Source organism: Bombus vosnesenskii, unplaced genomic scaffold (assembly GCF_011952255.1).
Source record: "Bombus vosnesenskii isolate JDL3184/JDL3185 unplaced genomic scaffold, Bvos_JDL3184-5_v1.1 scf7180000013289, whole genome shotgun sequence".
Taxonomy (NCBI): Eukaryota; Metazoa; Arthropoda; class Insecta; order Hymenoptera; family Apidae; genus Bombus; species Bombus vosnesenskii.
The window spans coordinates 1,677,141-1,697,795 of NW_022882942.1; the positions used below are offsets into that span (position 1 = coordinate 1,677,141).

Consider the following 20,655-nt stretch of genomic DNA (forward strand, 5'->3'; position numbering starts at 1 on the left):
ACACAGCCGTACGTTCGTTCGACCGTCTACTTTACGCTCAACCACCGAACAGAAATCGATTTCTCGCCCACGAGAGCCTCTATTCGCGTAGCCACGAAATAGAACAGATTCGAACGTTCGGCTGCCTGTATCGCCAGTAGTAGTCCCGAACACCGTCCTTCTAGCCGCGTTCTTCTTACGATCTTTTCCCGGCCAAAACCACCGAACTCCTCTCCTCTCCTCTCCTCTCCTCTCCGTTCTTTCCCATCCTTTCCCATACTTTCCCATTTCTTCCCGCGGCCAGCAGACCTTCCTTTCCCTTTTTCGTTATTTCCCTCGATCTCTTCTTCTCTGTCTATCCCTTGGTTGCCTCGACCGAAAGGACCCTCGTTCGCAGCCCGATCTTCGCTTCTACCCAATCTAGTCGCCGCTTGCCTCGTCGGCGCGACGTCCGCAATTATTCTCACCTTTTTTTCCTCCCTCTTTCCCCCTATCTTTCTCTCTCTCTAATTTTCACCCTCAACGTCTATCTCGCTCCCGCATTCCGCCTGTCCGCCTATCTATCTATCTATCTATCTCCGTCACTGCCTCGTCTTCCGCCAGGATTTATTATATTTTTACAAGTTTCCACCCTATCGGTGTGTTACGCTTCGGTTGCGTTCTCCATCGGCGCCGGCAAAGAATTACCGGTTCGGTACGGTACGGTAAGGTACGCTGCGGTACGGTTCCGTTCGGGGCCTCGTCTTATCGATCTTTGCCGTTCAACCGATGGATGCATAGAAGAGGAAGAAGAAGGCCTACGGGGCTCGATCGTGAAGCCGGGTCGCGATCCTTTTTCACGCGGCCTGTTTTTCTCTTGCCCGCCTTCCAGCCTTCCACCGGCCACCATCCGTCCACAAAACTCATCTCCGTACCATCTGCCGATCGGTCGTTCAAACGAGGTAGAAACGACCGATCGGTCGTCGATTGTTTCTAAATACTGCAGTGGCAAAGGTAGACGATTAGGTAGGCAGGTAGGTAGATGGATGAATAGGTGGGTGGGTGGATGGATAGGTTTTACGTAGTTAAATAGGTACGTAGTTAAGTAGGTACGTAGTTCAGCAGGTACGTAGTTAGACAGGTACGTAGTTAAGTATGTAGTAATGTAGGTAGGTAGGTAGGTAGGTAGGTAGGTAGGTAGGTAGGTAGGTGGATAGATAGATAGGTAGGTAGGTAGGTAGGTAGGTAGGTAGGTAGGTATTCCGCTTCTCTGGTGCGCGAGTTAACTCCTCGGGTCGTCCGAAGCTCGCGGTCTGTCGGTTGGTCGTGGCGTGGCATAGCGTGATATAGCGTGGCGCGGTGTGGCGTGCAGCTATGTATTTACACCAGGGTAGCTCGGCTCTCTCCTTTCTCCTGTCCGCGGTATCCTCTCTTCACCGTGATGTGGTCACCGTTCTCGCTCTCCTCCGGTTCTTCTTTCCTCCTTCACCTCGCGTCCCTCTCTTTCGCCTCGTCACTCGGCCCTCGGCGCTATCCGGTACATAGGGCCGAGGTAGAATCGCGTTCTCGTGGTTCGACGCTGCCCTTCCAAAGCTTACACCTCCCTCTTCGCACCACCCTCGCGATATCCATCCTTGTCTATTCGATGCTTACTCTCCGATCGGTTCTCCCTCTCTCGCAGGGTGTATGTAGGGTGGATCGCCAGCACCGGCGAGAGCACACGCTGGGAGAACGGAACACGGTGGCGAAGAGAGGACGGGAAAGGCAAAGGTACAGAGCCGCGGGGATATCGGGGAACAGAGAGCAAGGCGAGTACAACGAGAGAGAACCGAGGAACGCACACGGACCGACCGACCGACCGACCGACCGACCGACCGACCGACCGACCGATCGACCGACCGATCGACGAACAAACGAACGAACCAACGAACGAAAGAACAAACGAACGAACGAACGAACGAACGAAAGAACGAAAGAACGAAAGAACAAACGAACGAAAGAACGAAAGAACGAACGAACGAAGGAACGAACGAACGAACGAACGAACGAAGGAACAAACGGATGGACAAACGGACGAACGGACGAACGGACGGATGGATGGAGCAGCGGTTCGAAGGGGAGGACGGGAGGGGTTAGGAGACAGCTGCAGGCCATGCGAGGGTCCGTCGACCAGGCCTGGCCGTTTACCGCGGAATACACAGCGGAGCGAGAGAAACGAAAGGCGAGAGAAAGGGACGAAACGATCGTCGGACGAAACGAGGGAGAGCGAGACACGACCTACTTCGCCGTTCCCCGCGACCGTCGCCGCTACTCACCCCACATCCCTTACCTCGACCCTCCACCAACCCCCTTGCCTATCCAGAAACGCGCCAAGCGCCCGCGCGCGTTCACGTTTCTCTCTCTTTCTCTCTCTCTCTCTCTCTCTCTCTCTCTTCTAGCTGTTCAGCGTCGACCGCGCGGTCTCCCGTTCCTCTCTCTCGTCACGATCCCTCGAGCGACCCTTGCCGCGCGCGTACATCGCCGCCAAGCTCTCTCTCTCGCCCTCTTCGACCATTGCCAACCGCGCTTTCACCATCCCCCTTTTCTCTCCGTCACCCTTCTTCGTTCTCTGTCTTTCCTTAACGCGTCTCTTCGTCCGTCCCGAAGCCTGTGTGCGGCGTCCGCCCTTCTCGCCTCTCGCGACCCGTGGCCCCGCGCGCGCTGTATCCCCATCTGTCCCTTTCTAGCACGCGCAAACGACGACTGGTTTACCCTCTCGCAACCGCCTCATCCCTCTGAACCTAGGATACCTCCGCCATCCGGCGACGGACCCGAACCCTTGGCGCCCCTTTGCTCTTAGCCGCGGATGCGAAAGCCGCGGTGTATACCTATACGGGTGGCGAACGAGCAAGCCGAGCGAACCGACCAACCAACGGTCGGAGGCTATAGCGTTAGAGAGCTGCACGTAGCGTAGCTCGGAGCAGCTACGGCCAAGTTGCCGTAACTCGCGCTCCGGTAAATTTCCACGGAGACCCGCCTCTTCCTCCGCACACCTTCCAAACACACCTTTGCATCGCGCTTCCTTTTCCCGTCTCTCTCGCTCTCTCGTTTCACGTCGTATTTCCGTCTCGCTTCTTCGCTCGCGCATTCCCGAAGCACCGTAGACGCCGCTGCTCCAGGTGATCTCCGCGTTTTCCCTCTCCGTGCGTCTCCTTTTTCGTCCTCTTCCGTCGCTTCTTCCTCCCTTCTTCTTCGTTTTCTATTTCTTCTCCCTCGGGGTGGTTTTTAGTTTCTCGTATTTCGCCTTTGATCGTTCGTTCGCTACGCACGACCACCCCTTTCTGCTCGCCATCTTCGCCTTCCATCGTCGACCAGCCGCTACCAGGATTTCCACTCGGCTGCCGATTACGTGGGTGTCCAGGTAGATGCGAGATCGCAGAGATACGCGCGCGGGCGTACAGCACGAGGTAACAACTGCGTGGGCGTTCGACGTATAGCGGGACCGAGGGTGGTGGATATCGATTTTCCTTTTTAACGAACGAAAATTTCGAAAGCTACCCTTTCCTTCCTTCGCCCTACCATATAGATTCCGTGACATCGTTCAGCGAGAATAACGGCCGAAAGGATCCTCGCTAGGGTCCACGTTTTCCTCCTTCGCTCCGTCAGCGGCAAAACACACGGACTGGCTAATTCTCGCACAAACACCAGGCAAACGTTTCTCTGAATGGCCGCTGCAACAGGGTACCGATGTATCTTTCGCGTAGCGAGAGAGTTTCACCGGAGTGAAACCGATTGAAAAGTTTTCAAGAACAGCAAACAAAGTTTGCGAAAGTATGCGAACTCGGCGATACACACGGAGAAACGAGGAAAGATACAGAGAAGGAGGGAAAAGCGGAAGGAAAAGCGAGACGAGAAGTAGAAAGACCGAAGAAGGAAGAAGCAAACGTCGTGGGATTAGTTTGCAGGTCCGATCGAGGGGATCCGGTCGCAATTATGCGCGGCATCCCCCCTCGTCGCAATTAATACGATTTTCACGGGTCGAGGCGTGCGAACGCTCGAACGAACCGAGCGCTAGCTAGCGTTGCGCGAAAATTGAAAAGCATCGGGACGCGTTAATCGCGTGTACGCGGAACATCCATTAAAACCGAGTCAAAACATCTCCGTGATTCCAGGCTGGCACGTGTACCCTCTCTCTCTCTCTCTCTCTCTCTCTCTCTGTCCCTGTTGTCGCGATACGACAACGAGTACGACCAGAACGAAACAGAACGGGAATAATGAAAAAGAAAAAAAAAAAAGAAGAGAGGAGGAAAAAAGATAGGGAGAAAAAGGGGGAAAAATAGCGCAAACAGTAACAGAAACGGTAACAGAAAACAGAAAAACACGCGAGGACGAGAGAGAAAAAGAAGAATCGTTTTACGAGGGGTTGGTGGAGAGAGAGAGAGAGAGAGAGAGAGAGATCGAGAGAGAGAATGGCAGGTTGGTATTGAATGTACGGGAACGCGATGGAAAATCCACGTGGAGCCCGCGAGGAGCGAGAGGGTGCGCGAGAGAGGCGGCAGACGAAAGAGAGACATCGGGAGATACATTTATGAATTGCCCCATTCACGGAATGCGAATTCTCGCTCGGCAAACTTTAGGGGTCAACGGGTCGGGAACTGTTAGGTAGTTCTCCCATTGCTCTCGTACATGCGCTCTGCCTCTCGCCCACCCAAACCACCCCCGCACTCGCTCTTGCTAGATATTTCTCGCTCCCTTCCTCCATCTCGCTCCACCGCTATCTCCGTTGCTCTTTCGGCCCGTGGATCTCGATACGTAGGACCGGTGTGTCGATATATCGACGACTCTTTTCAAACTTCCATCCACGCGGTTGCATTAACCCCGAGCATTAAACGAGCGAGTTAAGAACTCGTCCAACTTTCGTCCTACCGCCCATCTATCTTCCCTCCGCCTTTCTCTTTTTCCTATAGCACCGCTTTCGGTGCACAGCCGCACAGAGAGATGACCCTCGACCGCGTGGCAGGGTGGAAGTTTATCACGGAACATCTTTTACGGTTGCAACGATGATCGAGAGAGGGAGAAGAAGAGAAAGAAAGGCGGTGAACGAGTGGGGATAATCGTCGTTCAGAAGTCGCAGACTGTGCCGACCAGGCGAGCAGAGAGAGTTAGAGTTAAAAACAGAGAGAGGGAAGAGGGCGAAGGACGGAGGGGAGAGGGAGCAGCAGGCATTATTCACTTTGCGGGAGTCGCTTCACCGCGGGCGTAATAATTTTCTTTTTTATGAATGAACTTCACTCTCCATGCTCTTTCTCTCTCTCTCTCTCTCTCTCTCCCTCGTATCGTCCTTCTCTCTGCTTCTCTCGCGGTGTTCGTTCGTTTCTCCTGCTGTTGGTTCGTTCGGTGGTTCGGCGCCGAGTGTACGCGACACCGGGCATTCGTCTTCGTCAAAGCTGGGGGCCTCCGTTTCTTGCATCTAGTCTCTTTGGATTTTCCATTGAGGAAAAAGCTGCGATCGATCGACTGGCTTTTCGCTTATCATCCTATGGAACCTCGTTCGATCGCTGCGTGTTCGTAAATAGCGTTAAAACGAATCCACGGATTAACCCCCTTAACCCGACTTAACCCGACGTTTTAAAGAATTTTCCCTTGGAGATATTCGGTCGTAGCTGATACGTTTTCCGCGTATATCGATATACGCGTGTCGCTGTGCGCGATAAGCACGCGTCGAATCTTACCAATTGCAAACGACGAAAACTGTCCGAATCTACGCTCGCTAGGGATGTTCTCAACTGCGACAACGTCGTAAAAGAAAGTATAACGACCTCCTAACAATTAATACGTCGTTAACTCGACGAATAACGTTCTATCGCGCTAGTTTCTTCGGCTTGAAATAAACCACCGTACGGAAACCTGTATAACCCTTGTTGTTGGGCCGGAAAAACGTCTCCAGCCGGAGATTCGTTCAACAACGTTACGACTTTTAACCCTTAGAACGCTATGGAGGCATATACGCGTCTGGCGAAAGCTATCGGTGTGGACTAAGGACGGATATATGCGTTTTTCAATTTTTCCGAACACCTACGCAGAAGTAATACTATTACGTTTGTGCGAGATAAATATAAATGCATTCCTTATATATAGTGCACGTATTTTATATCAAAAATCCACCGCTTCGAAACAAAAATTTAGTGAATTTCATTTGACGTTGATAAGAGACATTTTACGAAGATATTTCCAAACGTAGGAGCACGGTAGGAGAAGGAAAGAGAAAGTCCGAGGATTTACCATTTCGCTTAACCGATAGGCATTTTCCGTCAAAATGCCCAAATCGTGCCGACACGGCGCGATCATCGAGAAGAAAATGCGTCGTTTGCGCGAAAAGTAAGAGAAGGAGCGATACGAATGCGGAAAATGCGATGTCGGATTATGCATCGATGATTTTTTTGAAATTTTTCCCGCACGACTGAATTATTAACTCGCGTTATATTTACTAAATTTAGTTTTCTAGTTTATCGTTTTCTAGTTTGTTACCCAAATTCTAATTTATTGTAAATTTCAACGTTTATAATAAATAATTAATATCAAAAAAATAACGCTCTTGAATCGTTTAGTCTGGCGCAAAAGAATTACTATAACTTATTACGATTTGCGCTTCGAATAGTCAATGGACAGAGGTCGGTCGGCCGGACCGCATAGGCGCGGTTATTCAGCACTCTAAGAATTTAAAAGTCGAAGAGGCGAGTAAAGACGGTCGCACGATCGAGACCGAACAAATCGAACAAGCTTTCGAACGTTCGTCCAAGTCTGTTTCCGGATTTTCCAAACGTTTCTATATCTATCGTAACGGCAGTCTCGTTTATATTCGACGCACGATCGCTGATTACGACAATAGCGGTAGAAACACCTGTGACGATCGTGCAAGGTAGCATTTATACGCAGACCGGTGTATAGTAATTTCTTTTCTCCCTGAACGACTTGGCCCAGGTCAAAAACTTCTTTTATTCCTCACGGTCGGTCACTTGGACAACAAGTTAATCCTCTTCTTTCCCCTCGTTCCTTTTCATTCCGATCTTCTAGCTTTTGTCTTTGTTCGATGCTCGTTCACAAGCGAAACAAAAAGGAACGACCAGAGAGTGATTTAAGTGCTCTATGAAATTATTAACCGTACCCTCGGCCGGCAGTGCGAGAATACTATAAAACATCGGCGTAATCGTACGCTATACAACCGCTCTCCATTATACGCCCTATTAGCTCTTAGTTGCTGTCTCTTACCCTCGCCAACTTCCTATCTGCTGAATCCATCGTATCTTCGCCCCCTCTTCTCAAAAACAAACCGTCCTCTTTGTTTTTCTCGTTCGTTCTACGCGTTATTCGACTATAGGCAAACGGTTGACTAATCGCTCAACGAAATTTCTATCGATAGTCACGCGAACGTGGAAACGAAGGAGTAGAATTTTCTTGCGAAATTAGAAGTTGGAAAAGCGTTCCTATCCCCGTAATCGATAGCTACGCTATGCGATATTAATTCGCGTACATAAAATAGAACGACACGAAACTTTCCACTTACCAAGGATCCCTTTAATTATCGTAATTAACGTGTCTAAAGTGAACGCCTACGTTGGTTCGATCGAACAAAAGGCGTAATAAATAGGCGACGCGAATAACGTTCGGCAAACCGATTGGTAATCCCAGAGGATTAGCAGCAAATTGTTGGACACTTGGATGAACAATAGCCGGGGCTAACGGTCTTGCGAAGGGAAAGACTTGTTTACTGTTGCACGACCGATGACGAAGTTTTCGAAGAGACGGTCGCTAGATTAAGAGAAAGGAATCGGCTATTGGTTTACCTGAACACGGATTATCGGAACGCTCTCGCTCTAACTCGTACCATAGAACGACAATTTTTACGATGCTTGTTTTTCGGCCGAGGGTCAGCTTAAGTGACATTCAAATAGATTGATTCATAGTCGTGCATCGAGCGAAGCTTTATTTACTTTTTCACTTTTCTATATCCATTCGCAGGTTATAAACTGCAATGTTATAGTCCGGTTTATTGTCTAATATACATCGTAGATCTTTACCATTTATTATTACCGTTGTCGTTATTTAAGAAACAGCAAACTATTACCATAAGGCATGAAGAATCACGCGTATAATAACCCTCGACTACGAGAATTTTTGTTTCGCTGAATGTGAAAATTCTAGATTCTACTGGTATTCGAAGTTTCGATGAAAATCGGTCGGTCGAACGTAGTAACTGTTACTTGTTGGAATCCTCAAGCGACGAAACGATATGCAAAACACGCTGTGTTTTTCGGAACCTGTGAAATCTATAGAAAAGATGAACGAAGATTAAACGGAAGGTTATTCCATTTTAACAGAGTGGAACACTTTCACTGGTTCGCACGGAGGGGAGAGATACATATGGATACGGCAAAGTTATACGAGACTTTGAACTTCGTATAGGATTCCGGGTTTCTGGAGCTTGCAGAGTTCGCGAGACTTTGCCGTGCAACTTTCCAATGAAGAAATAAATCGAAGGAACGCGGCGGAATTTCAAAGTTGAAATCATTTAGACGATACGCTGGCACAGCTCGCGGAGAGAGATAGAGTCCTTCCTGTTAACCAATACCGGTTGCTTCTTTCTCGGGAAAACACAATTGTGACACGATTCAGCGCAACCACGAGTATTCCCTAATACGAACATTTCGTACAACCCCGATTTAACGACTAGAGAAATTGCACGTGATCGAATCTATCGGAAACGATACTAACGCGTCGTCGAATACGTAATTTGTACTCGAACGCGTAGCGACTCGCCTCCGATTGTTCCGCGAAAGATATTTCGAAAATTCAAGGTGACCATCGAAATATCCTTGCTCGCTCGAACGATAATCTCACCTACGTATATCTTGGTTAAAACGGGGAAAAAAGAAAGAAAGGATGAAAACTGAATTTTTCAGCCGGAAGGTGGCTTAAATTCGAGATCCGGGCGACCCTGGTCTCTACCTGTCGCGAAAATAATCCAGGCCATTTTCTCCGCTCTCATCCGGCACACGCGCGTCTTTTTCGCGGAACGATCGCGACCGTTACGTCGGGGACTGGCGAGCGTGTCACGTAGCGCGTGAACGCGATCGCGCGCGCGCTGCCGCACACCGACAAAGCCTGGCGCGTTGCGAGAGTCGCGGTTGTCTCTGTAAAATCTTTCGTTGCCTCTCTCTTTATACAACGCGTACATCCTTCCGCGAAAGGTCGAGCCGCGAGGGAAGCAGGTGAAAATTAATTGTACGTGTTACCGGCTCGAGTAGCCAAGGAGCACACGGGCTTGCCTCGACGGTGTTGTCTGTGCGCGTCGCGCAAAGTGCGCCTCGCCGCGTACCGGAGAGGACGTGTCGATCGATTTTGCCCTCTTCTCCCCTCTCGAACCGTCCGTCCATCCGTCCATCCGTTCGTCCGTTCGTCCGTCCGTTCGTCCGTCCGTCCGTCCGTCCGTCCGTCCGTCCGACCGTCCGTCCGACCGTCCTCCTCCTCCTCATCCTCCTCCTCATCCTCCTCCTCCTCCGCCTCTCGCCGCTCCTCACTCCTTTCTCTTTCACGCCTTCGTCCTTTCCCCTTTGCGCGAGTCTCCGTTCGTTAATCGGCCGCCGTACGTCCGACCGCGTCGTCTCTTTCTCTCTCGGCGAGCCACCGATATCGAGATCGATAAGGTGTATCCGGTGACGTCCGCGCGCCACCGCTATCTTTTCGATCTCCGTGCGCGCTCGAAATATTTTCGTAACGCCGTTTCCTCGATAACGGTACAGACCGCTCTCTTGCCTTTCCTGCCACCAATTTTATCGATAAACATCGTGCGTACTTTGTTACATACGCGTACGTCGATTATGTACATAGAGACCCGTGTTACGAACGTAACGCGACGTGATATGTAAGTAATATGGAGATCCATATTTTTATACATATACATATACATATATATATAGGTAAAATGTAATATATAAATTCGACCAGGTTTCCCGTTTTTCTTCTCACTCCCCGGCTTAACGATTAACGTCTCTTCTTTATTCGCTGTCCTCCCCTTCGTCGTTCCCCGTCATCGTCATCGACGTTCGACTTTGATCGATCCTCCCTCCCCCCCGGCCCGTCACTCCGTACGAACGGTTCGCCGCGCGTTACATAAAACGCGAACGCGTTTTTTTTTCCCTCTAACCGGCGCGCGTTCCCCTTTAACGTCCGCTTACCGTACACACATCGTGCGTGTACGTATACGCGCCTGTATATACATAGGGAGAGACCGATATATTTCGGGGTACGATTATTTCTGGAACGAGCGAAAAATCCGTAGCATTCGAGGCATTCCCCGATTTCCCCATCCCAAGAGCGTACAGGTAATACAACGTCGTCTGTTCGTCTTCGCCTTTTGCCCGTGTGTCCTGCGTTACGACGAGTCAAGCCGTGTCGCTTCGTGGCCGTGTCGATGCGAGCAAAGTGGGACTCGAAGAAGGCCAGAGCTGGCGTGGCGTTGCAACGCGAACGTGAGCGTGCGTGGCCTCTCTCGCGCGCACAAGCGCGCGATAATTATCGGCAGGGTAGGGCGCGATACTCGTTCGGCCGCGAAAAAGAAATCGACGTAGGTGCCCGGTCGCGCCGGTGTCCGAGCGCCGCGTATTTACCACGGTAAATACGCCGCCAGAGGCACGGTAAATTTATCCGCGAATTAACGGCGCGGCGTTCCTTCTTATACACTCGCGGCTCTCTCCGGCTCTCCGTAACTCCGCCGTCGCCGCGTTCGCGTACGGATTTCAGGCCGCGCTCATAAATCCGGCTCTTCCCTAGGGGCCACGAGCTGTAAGAGAGAGGGGAAGAGAGGGTCGGATTTAAGGGTTTTGCGACGGGTCCGGGTACCCTCTTTCCTCCTACTGTACTCTACTCCACCTACGTTCCTCTCTTTTCCTCTATATTTTAGAGGAAGGCCAGAGAGATCCTAGAATCGCGGGAAATTAAACGGACGTTCGGGACACGGGCGAAAAAATCGCGTCGCTCGTAAATTTCACGACGACCGAGCGAGCGGCCAGCCGTTTGCCTCACCTCGCCCGTCTCGTCGCGCCTCGTCTCGCCTCACCGCGCCTAGCTTCGTTCCCTCGCTGCCGCTGTGAACAGTCGGCCGACCGGAAACTCGGACACGCCGTGTCTCGAAGACGGCGATCGCGCTCGCGTGTGCAGTGTGCACGCGCGAGACTCTCTATATAGGTACGTGGACTAAAAGCATCGTGCAATGCGTTAAGGAAAAATAGACGTCGCTTATACGTATATGTGTAGATACATACATCTATTCATCCGTACAGAAGAATCATAGTCGTCGTTTTTGTTGTTACTCTTGGTAGTTATTCTATATCGCGATAACGTCATGACGCGCATCCGCGAGGACGAAGAACCCTATCCGTGACGAACGAAGACGGCGACGATGACTACGACGATGGCGACGACGATGACGACGACGATGGAGACGACGGTCGAGAGAATCGGCAAGGGTCGAGGACTCGAAGAGGGGTTTTAGTGGATAAGGGTGCGGAGGGGTAAAGGACGAGAGAAGCGCGGTTCGACAGCACATCGTCGTCGATGGGAGGAACACCGGAGGGACGAAAGGAAGAAAAGGACGTGAACGCGAAGGAGCAGGCGGAAGGGCGGCTATGGAACGAGGAACGAGGGTTGACGAGGGGTAGAAGGGGGGAGGGTAGGATAGGTAGCGTAGAAGAGCGAGAGTATAGGCAAGATGAGAGGCACGGCGAGGATAAAGCAAGACGCGCGTCGCGGCATGGCAAAGCATGGCAAGGCAAGGCAAGGCAATGGCAAGGCAATGGTAAGGCAAGGCAAGACAAGACAAGGCAAGGCGAGACGAGGAGCAAAGGCTGGGCTGTGGCGGAGTTTTACGGAGTGCGGAGGGGACCGAAGGACGTGGTGGGAGGAAGGGCCGAATGGTTCGGTGCCGCACGGCCAGGGGAAGTCCGGGTAGTGGGGCGGGAGTAACGGAGAGGGGGGGGATGGAACAGAAGACGGCGTCGCGAGTCCGCGGAAAGCCGGCAACGACCACCGCAGCAGTTGAGCGCCGCGATCCGTTCGTAGAGCATCGTGCGTTGCTGGTTTCACGCGCCCCACCCCCATCGTGCGTTCTGATCTGCAGCTGTAGTGTACCGTGTGCACATTCATCGAAACATTTAACTGTGAGCAGTGGAACCGGACGGATCAACAGATCGGCGACGATCATCACACAGGTTCGGTAGTCGACAAGAGAAGAGGCTACGCAACGCGGCGCGCATCATCGGTGGTTCAGTCGAGGTCGATCCACCATCAGGTGAGGATCGTCGGTGCTACAGTTTTCGCACGCGACTATTATTTATTATTTTGCACGCGACAAGGTACATCGTATCGGTGAATAGTTTGAAATCAAAAGCAAAGCGCGCCGGTGTGCTTGCTGATTTTTCCGATTTAACGAATAACGCGCGTTACGGGTATACGGACATACGTATACGCGCCGACGGGACGCAATCCGAGAATTGTTGAAATTTTTTCGGGTCATCGCTGCGACGATCTCATAGTCGATCGACTCCGAGTGAAGAGAAGAAAGTGAATTGAAAAAGTGAATAGTGAAGATCGATCAGTGCCGGCGTGCCATGCTTGGCACCATTTATACGGAGTGCTTCCAAATTCGTCGACTTTAGTTCCTAGTTGAAAGTTAGTTCTTTTTCTGTTCTCCTTTTTCTGAATGTCACTCTTCCGTAATAGAAGAAACTTTTTTGCGAAATCTTTTTCACGCGCTCGCGCGAATTTCTCGGTTACGGTTACGGGGAAAAAGCAACACCAAACACAAAGGGACGAAGAAGAGATCGAGGGAAAGATTCTTTCGCGTTTATAAACGTGCTTGCTCCGTTCGAACTTTTTTTCATGTTTCTCCTCTCCTGTTCTTTTATCCTGTGTCTAGTCGGTTCTCTCCGAGCGTTGTCACGAAACGTCACAGCAAGCCTCGAGCGGTCTTGTGACGCGCGAGAAGGCGATCGATCGACGTTCACGTTCCAGATCGCGCCATCCAACTATATCGGACCTGCGTGTGGACACGCGAGGAATTCCAATTGCTTGTCCGCGAGACAGGGGACACACGCGCGCGACGTGCTCGATAAAGTAAGAGAGAGCTTCGCGAACTCGTGCGTGCTGGTGTGTGCGAGTACCGTCCTTCACCGATCGCCTCGTTCGAATCGACAAGCGTCAGTAAGGTGATTTCGATACGGAGAGAAGCAGCTCCTGTGAAATTGCAACTGAGATTTTCGACTGTGACGACGATAATGGACGAGGATCGCGACGACACTGGACGACGAATAACGCTTCTGACACGACGTTGACCGATGACCGATATTCGATATCGAAAGAACGTAGTGCCGAAAAGAAAAGAAAACTCGATAGCAGTGGCCAACGATACGGAAGAGATCCGTACGCCGTACCGTTGCCACGGCGTGTGGCAGCGATTCGTATCTCGCGCAGTAGTAAATAATACCGTGTGTAAACGTGGTTACGCCGGTCGGGGGAGGTCCTCCTCCGTGGAATAGCACATGCGCTCACAGAGAGTAATAAAGAACTTTTTTATGAATGAAACAACTCGGTCGGGCGGTTCCCCTCCTCGTCTACCACCCTCCCTTCTCCTTGCTTGTGGCAGCGCTACTCTCTCGCGCTCTCTCTCTCTCTCTCTCTCTCTTTCTCTCTCTCTCTTTCTCTCTCTCTTTTCCTCGCTCCGTTTGCCACACTTCTCCGCTACTCGGTCCCGTACGTACACCGTCGTCGACCACCTCTTCGTCGTCGTCCTCCGCCTCCTGCTCTCTGTCTTTTCATCTCTTCGTTTCTCTCGTTCCATATCTACCCTTTTCTCTCTTGTTCCCTCGATCCGAAACACACGTCCTCGTCTCTGCGCTAGTACGAGTAAAACGGTGCACGTTGCTTTGGTGTTCTGGTGTTCTTCGCTTGCGGCCACATCAGCCAATCCGCAGTCCGCGCGGGAAACGATATTATTGCTGTACCACGAGGAATAAATGGTAGGAATGAGAAAGATGAACTCGTGCGAGACAGAGACGCGGCTAGAGACACACGCGATATCGTGTCTCTGAGAGAGGTCGTGCCGGGCAGCCGTAACCGTGTAGTCAGATTAGTTCAGTTTTCGTCGTCGCGTTTCGAAGCGTGCGTTTCGGATACATCGCCGTCTTTTTTTCCTCGTTCGTTGTCGCGCGTTCGTTTGTCTCGTTTAGTTCTCTTTTTGTCGCCTTCTATCCTTCTTTCTCTTGTCGAATGTGTGTATTGTATATATTCGTGGTCCGCGAGCCCTGACGATCGTGCGCCTATTCTTCGTCTCCTTCGCGCAAACGACGCGCGTACGAATGCTTAGTGTCTCCTCTTTGTTCTCACAGTTCTGTCTTCTGTCCGCTCGCTGTTGTGCGTGCGTTCGCAACTCTCGAGCCAGCGACAGAGATACACCGACGCGACCGGCTCGCGAGAAAGGGACAGTGCCAATAAAAAAAGACACTCACACATACACAGACTCGACGCAACGATTCGACGAAAGGACGGCCGTCAAGGACAAACGCGAAACACCCGTCATCGCTCGTCGCGCTCCAATTCCGTTCGAGCATCGTGACATTTTCGAATTTCCCGAAACTCCTGTTCCATCGCCCGTTCCACCTCGTTCTCATCGACATTTTCTTCGACGATCGATATTACCACATTTCGATGCATTTTCCTCCTCGACGTTATTCATTTCGTGAAATCAACCCGTGTTCCTAGCGAATTCGTAAAGTAATTTCGGATAGAGTTGGCGCGATTCCTCGGTTGCATTACGTTCTCTTGGAAGCGCTCGATAAATCGTGCTAAGCGTGGCATGCGACAAAAACCTTTAGACACTGACACTAATCGATTCTCTCTAACGTTTACAGGCGCTTACGAGGACGACTCATCAGGCGTCGGAGATTGGCGATAAGTCGCGTGGCACAGATCGCAAAACCGCTAAAGTAGATCTGCAAGTGATCTACGAAGGCATCACGACGACAGAGGACGGAGTTTGCAAGAATCGTTTCCGGAAAGGCGCGAAAAGTAGACGCCTCACCGGAATGAGAGGTGAATCGGCGCGTCCGGGTAAGCGCCCCTTAAGAGCGCTTTCCGCTTCAGAGAAGATGGACGCCATACAGAGGGTCCACGAGGGAGAGAGCAAAGCGTCGGTTGCACGCGATATCGGCGTACCGGAGTCGACGTTACGCGGATGGTGTAAATCCGAGCACAAGATCAGGGGCATGGCAAGAAATTCTTCGACGCCGGATAGCGAGGCCCACTCGCCCGCCTCGTCTTCCGGCGCGAACGTGGCAGCTGCTAACTTGGCCGGTGGCACGACGAATTTGTCGAGCGAGGACGAGGGTCCTTGTGCGAAGAAGGCGAAAATAGATCAACAAACATCGGTAACGAGCGCGAGCACGTCGTTTGTGGGTGACGTTTGTACCGACTCCGATGGTAAACCAGATAACAAACCGAGGATCGATTACGTAGGACTGATGACCAGCATGGCCGGCATGAGACCCGAAAATAGTTCGTTGCTTCTGCAACAGTTGGGACTGTTATCAGGCGCAACCGGCACACTTGCCAAAAATTTGTTGGGTATGTCGCCGGCCTTGACGCACGGCAGCACCGTCGGTCTCGTGGAGAACGGGCTGCAATACACAAAGAACACCGGAAACGCGTGTCATCTCGGAAACATGAGTAATTTGACCAATAGTAACAAGAGGCACAGTCTCTCAGCGATCGCACCGACGCAAATGGACTCGGTGGTCGCAAAATCATGCAGCACACGAAAGAGTTTGCCACCTGCCGCAGAAGCGCCATCTACCCTGGTGCCCGCCTCTCCCCGGAAAACACACGAGACCAATAGCATTCCAAGATCGAGCAGCAAACCGAGGAAGGACGGGAACATGAGCAGCAGCGGTAGCAACAACAAGAAGGTGGACGAGGCATTATGGCTGTGGCTGACGCAGCAGCAACAGCTACTCGGTCAACAGTCGGCGAGTTTCAATCCGAGCATCAACCAGCAGGACGGTTCGTGGTTCTGGCAGTGGTACAAGCAGTGTAGTTTCCCGTTGGTAACGCCGACGCCGACGCCGCCAGCACACACTCTGGTCGCCAAGAAATCGCCCAGCAGAACGAGGGCCATGCTCGACAATGTACTTGGTAGCAACAACAGTGAGAACGTGTTGCGAAACGTGAACATGGAGGAGGAGTCCGCCGCTGTCGCCGCCGCCGCCCCCGCCGCCGCCGCCCCCGCCGCCGCCGCCGCCGGCCCTGCCCCCACGGAGAACCACGAGGCGAATGGCGAAGACGCGATCAACGGCGAGGAAGCGATCCGGCACGGCGAGAAGTTCTTGAAGTGGTTGATGTACAAATGCTCCGAGCCGTCGGTTACAAGACTTCAGATCATACAGTTCAAATATCTGTTGGACAGGCTGAAGGCACATAGAAAGAAGTCGTCGTCTAGTTCGAAACAAAGTAGAAAATAGGCGAGAAGAGAGGAGGCAGAAGCTGTGATGCTAGTTATATATTAAGAAACTGTGTTAACGATCGTCGCGCGGCTCACGAGGTGAAAAAAAGATAGGTAGAATCGGACGAAAACACAAACAGACACCCAAACAGACACAGAAAATGGCTGTACAAGAGTATCGTTGCTCTTCGAACGTTATCGTACGCGACATACCGTCGTCGTCGCCGTCGCCGTCGCCGTCGCCGTCGTCGTCCCCTTGAAACTCCACGTCCCGCTAAAACTCCACGTCCCGCTGAAACAACTCCACACCCCGTTGAAACTCCACGTCCCGTTGAAACGACGCGTTCATTTTTTTCGTTTTTTTTTTCTTCTCTATTTCTTGTCGTTTCGTTCGTGCCGATTCCCGAAGATTAGTACACCTTGTGTTTCCGATTCGCCTATGTGTGTATGTGTGCAAAAAAAACAAGATGAAGAGGGAAAACCAGTGTTTGCCTTCTATCATGTTTAACGGATTTCTTATTATGTCAATTTAATTTGAACGGATCAAACACGATCCATATATTTCTCAAGCACGCCTCTCGTATTCGATGAAATGCGTACATTTATTATTTTTTACTCCTTTTGTTCTATATTTTCGACATTTTTTCTGTTCCGACATTTTTCTTTTCTGTTTCTTTTTTTCGAGGTATCTTATATATAGGAGTCGGGTTAAATCAAAATGGATCATAATTATTCTACAGTTTTCTTATTAGAATCTTGTACATAAGAGATTATACCAAAATCATGAATGAACTGTTGTAATTATAACGGAAAATAAAATGTTCGTAGAGAGGTATAATTATCGATTAAACTTGTCATTCGTTAGTTTAAGTGCGTGCGTGTGCGCGCGGCGATAAATTTCCTTACGATCATATACAAATGAAAAAACGGAACGAAATCGATCGTTCTTTCTCGGCCGATGGACGATATTGCGTTGTCAACATTTTTTACGAAATCTCCGTTACATTATCATGACCAATGGAATAGTTATACATGCCATAAGTCAAGAATCAAGATCGCAAATCTGCATTATCTACGGTCGAGAACATATTTTAGTTTTACCGTTACATTCTAATTATTAAGCGAATATATCTAAGAAGAAAAAAGAATTAATACATAGCTTCATATACGCGATATTTAATTGTGGACTGAGCTTTTATCCCAAACAGTTCTACCTCTCGTTATGTTAACGCGTATTTACGTATGGTAAATAATAATAAGAATTAAAATGGTGTGCACGCGACTCGCACGAAACTAAATGGTCCAAATAAAATGAATGAAAAAAATCGTAATAAAAAAAATGACAAAAAGATGTTTGTTATATCGGTGAGAAATTATATATTATATATAAAAGTATACATATATAATTAAGGACCTTTGTCGCAGAACTTTATAAGATAAGGTGTTTTTCTGGAAAATACATTTAATTACTTGCCATACTGAGTGCTTTGTCCAGAGGCTCGTATTCGACGTAGTCACTGACAAATTTTCCGCATCCCTGCCACGTGTACAGGTCTGGATATGGCAGTGTACTTCGTCTGATAGTAGTAGATACGAATTTCTGCAAGAGAAACGATTTAAACTGTAAAAATATTTCCTATTTCGTAATTTCTTTTTCTTATTCTTAAGTGTTACTTTGTTGCAGCAAGATTATCCCCCTCCTCCCCTCTCCCACAAAAAACAATCTTTTTCCGTGTATTTATTTTTCTTCTGTTTTCTTTTATTTCCCATGCATCATGTGAAGCATTTATAAGTTTGCTTTTTAATTTTCCTCCTAGATACGTTTTTCTGGAATAGAGAACATAGTCTGACGAAACGATTGTTCTTTCAATTGCGGTCACATGACGCGCGAAACATTAGATGTGCGTTAAAGGGAAATAATCTTGCTGTTAGCAAAGTATATTTAGAAAACTAACACACAATTACAAACCAAAGTATGGGAGGTGTACTGTCGAATGACAGTACGTGTAAATAAGACTGTGACGGTGCACTTGTACGCAAAGTGCATACTATGTATTGTAGTTCATTTAAAACGTATATAAATAAATGTATAGCGAAATTTATTTTTATTATTTAGATTGTAGAAGGAGTTTCGAGTGTATTAGAAAAATTCCTACTACACAGTTGTATTTCCACTACTTACGTTAAATGAAGAACAAACGAATAAGAAAAAATATTGATAATGAAGAGAAAGACTTAGTCTACATCAAGAATGACATTCCTTGTTACCCTTGAAAAGAACACTCTTGAACGACTCAAAGAAAATTTCTCGATGCTGATAATTTTATTTATAACAGGTTTTAATCTTTATACAGAAGAATAATGCCTTTGTATAATGAGTCGAAACAAATATTCATCGAGTGAATGCACGAAAAAAAAAAAAAAAAAACCAAATGAAACAAGAAAATATTCGCATAATTCTTTAACTTGAATCTTTTTTATCGAAAAGATGTAGCGGAAGGTATGTGGTCGTGAGTAACGAGAAATGAAACTTTCTTTACTGGAAGATACTTGAACGTGAGAATACAGGTTAAGTCTGTTTTAAAGAGTAACTCGTTGCAGGTGGATTGCGTAGACGGATCGTTTCTTTTTTGGCACTGAATATACATATTTTTCACGAACGTCGTTTCGTTTGTATAAAAGTTACTTACTGTTTAGATAAAGGGAAATAACGAAACACGTGTTATAATGTGCAGAAAAAAGTGTATGATGTAAATATATATGATGTTATAGATATATAAACATTCGAGAATCTTTTCAGCTAATTACGATAAATCGAGTTAAAGAATACGCAAACTAATTCCCTGTACATTACTATTGTTCGCCATTTTGAAATATTTAAAAATCAAGTAGGCGACGGCTCGAGAGATCGCGCCAACGACGTATATTGATTTGTAACTATTCCAACGGACGATCTCTGCGTTTTTTAAGAGGTAAAAATCTTCGATCACGCGAAAGAGAGTCTTGAATAAATAACCTAATATTGAAAAAACTATCGTAGGATGAAGGAACCGATAAATCGAAACTAACGTTCGAGTCTCGATTACTACCTTTATTTTAATACTTAAAAAATGATTAATTTTAACGAAATGAAGTATAAATAAAAATAGAATTATTTAAACAACTGACATTTTCATAAAGACGTATTCATCACCATGATCCAAACTTTGATCCAATTACGTAATTTCCATAGAGCATGTTATCTTTGATAATACGTATATTATGATTAAAACTGAACGGTCAAAATGACCAATTCTGTAATTTTTGAAAAATTTTATAAGTTTACAACAATACGTTTTTTTCCAACATGTATAATTTCTACTAAGGTGATAAAGGATTGATGCCTTAAAATAAATTTTATATTTTAGTCCGGTGTTAGGATTTTCAACCACAAACGAGGAATGATAGAAATGAACCATTCATAGACCGCAGTTTCATTCGAATCCTGAACTTCATCGTACATTTAATAATTTACTCACTTGCACACCGCATTCATTTTCGCACGCTAGCAATAGCGGTTTTCGATTTGGATATTTCACGTGAAATTGTTGTCGAAAATTTTCGGCGTACCACGCGAGCAGCTTCTCTTTATCGCTGACACTACAATAACTATTCGGAAGTGTTTTTAGGTAGAGATCTTTTGTGCGGTCAACTTCGGGCCAACACAGTTTGATTAGACATAATTCTTGTTGCACTTCCTGTATGTGCTCCCGCGTTATTTCAAGAAGACTTTCGTACGTTGATTCTTTCTTCGACCTATCATCTTCCTCTTCCGAATAAGTTGATACACTTTCATAACTTTCATGACTTTCGTGACTTTCGTGATATTCGACTTCTTCGGTCATTTGTAATTTCATAATAAATAAATGATTTAGAGCAGAAGTAAGGTTAATAACTTCACCGTTACTACTTCAGCTTGTTATCGTTATTTATTTGTATCTAAGGTAGTCATGATCCAAACTGTTCCTTAAGAATTGTTTATTGCCACGGTAACTTATGAAAACAATGTGTTCTACGCATATACAGTATACAGTAATTTTTAGAATGCTCGATAGGCGGCAGCATCTTCCGTGCATGTTTGAACCACGAATCAACTGTAAAAAAATATGATAGACGTATCAGTTGTAACC

General features: G+C 48.2%; 2 protein-coding genes across 2 annotated transcripts; one reads left to right on the plus strand and one right to left on the minus strand.

The window, feature by feature from the left end:
- Positions 1-12,020: 12,020 nt before the first annotated feature.
- Positions 12,021-16,949, plus strand: LOC117232570 (protein distal antenna-like). Its single transcript, XM_033492004.1, has 2 exons — positions 12,021-12,283; positions 14,901-16,949. The coding sequence occupies exon 2, from the start codon at positions 15,075-15,077 to the stop codon at positions 16,503-16,505; it is 1,431 nt and encodes a 476-aa protein (XP_033347895.1). The 5' UTR covers positions 12,021-12,283; positions 14,901-15,074; the 3' UTR covers positions 16,506-16,949.
- Positions 16,950-17,037: 88 nt separating this feature from the next.
- LOC117232571 (dynein regulatory complex subunit 7-like) lies at positions 17,038-20,617 on the minus strand. The gene is made up of 2 exons (XM_033492006.1): positions 20,005-20,617; positions 17,038-18,086 (listed from the first exon to the last, which is right to left on the minus strand). Exons 1-2 carry the CDS (start codon positions 20,380-20,382, stop codon positions 17,949-17,951), a joined length of 516 nt encoding a protein of 171 aa, XP_033347897.1. The 5' UTR covers positions 20,383-20,617; the 3' UTR covers positions 17,038-17,948.
- Between the last annotated feature and the right edge of the window lie 38 nt (positions 20,618-20,655).

Coding starts and splice junctions, on each gene's coding strand:
- LOC117232570 (XM_033492004.1), top strand. CDS start 15,075: ATGAGAGGTGAATCGGCGCGTCCGGGTAAGCGCCCCTTAAGAGCGCTT.
- LOC117232571 (XM_033492006.1), bottom strand. CDS start 20,382: ATGAAATTACAAATGACCGAAGAAGTCGAATATCACGAAAGTCACGAA. Junction 18,087..20,004: donor AAAATGAATGCGGTGTGCAA/GTGAGTAAATTA, acceptor TTTCTCTTGCAG/AAATTCGTATCTACTACTAT.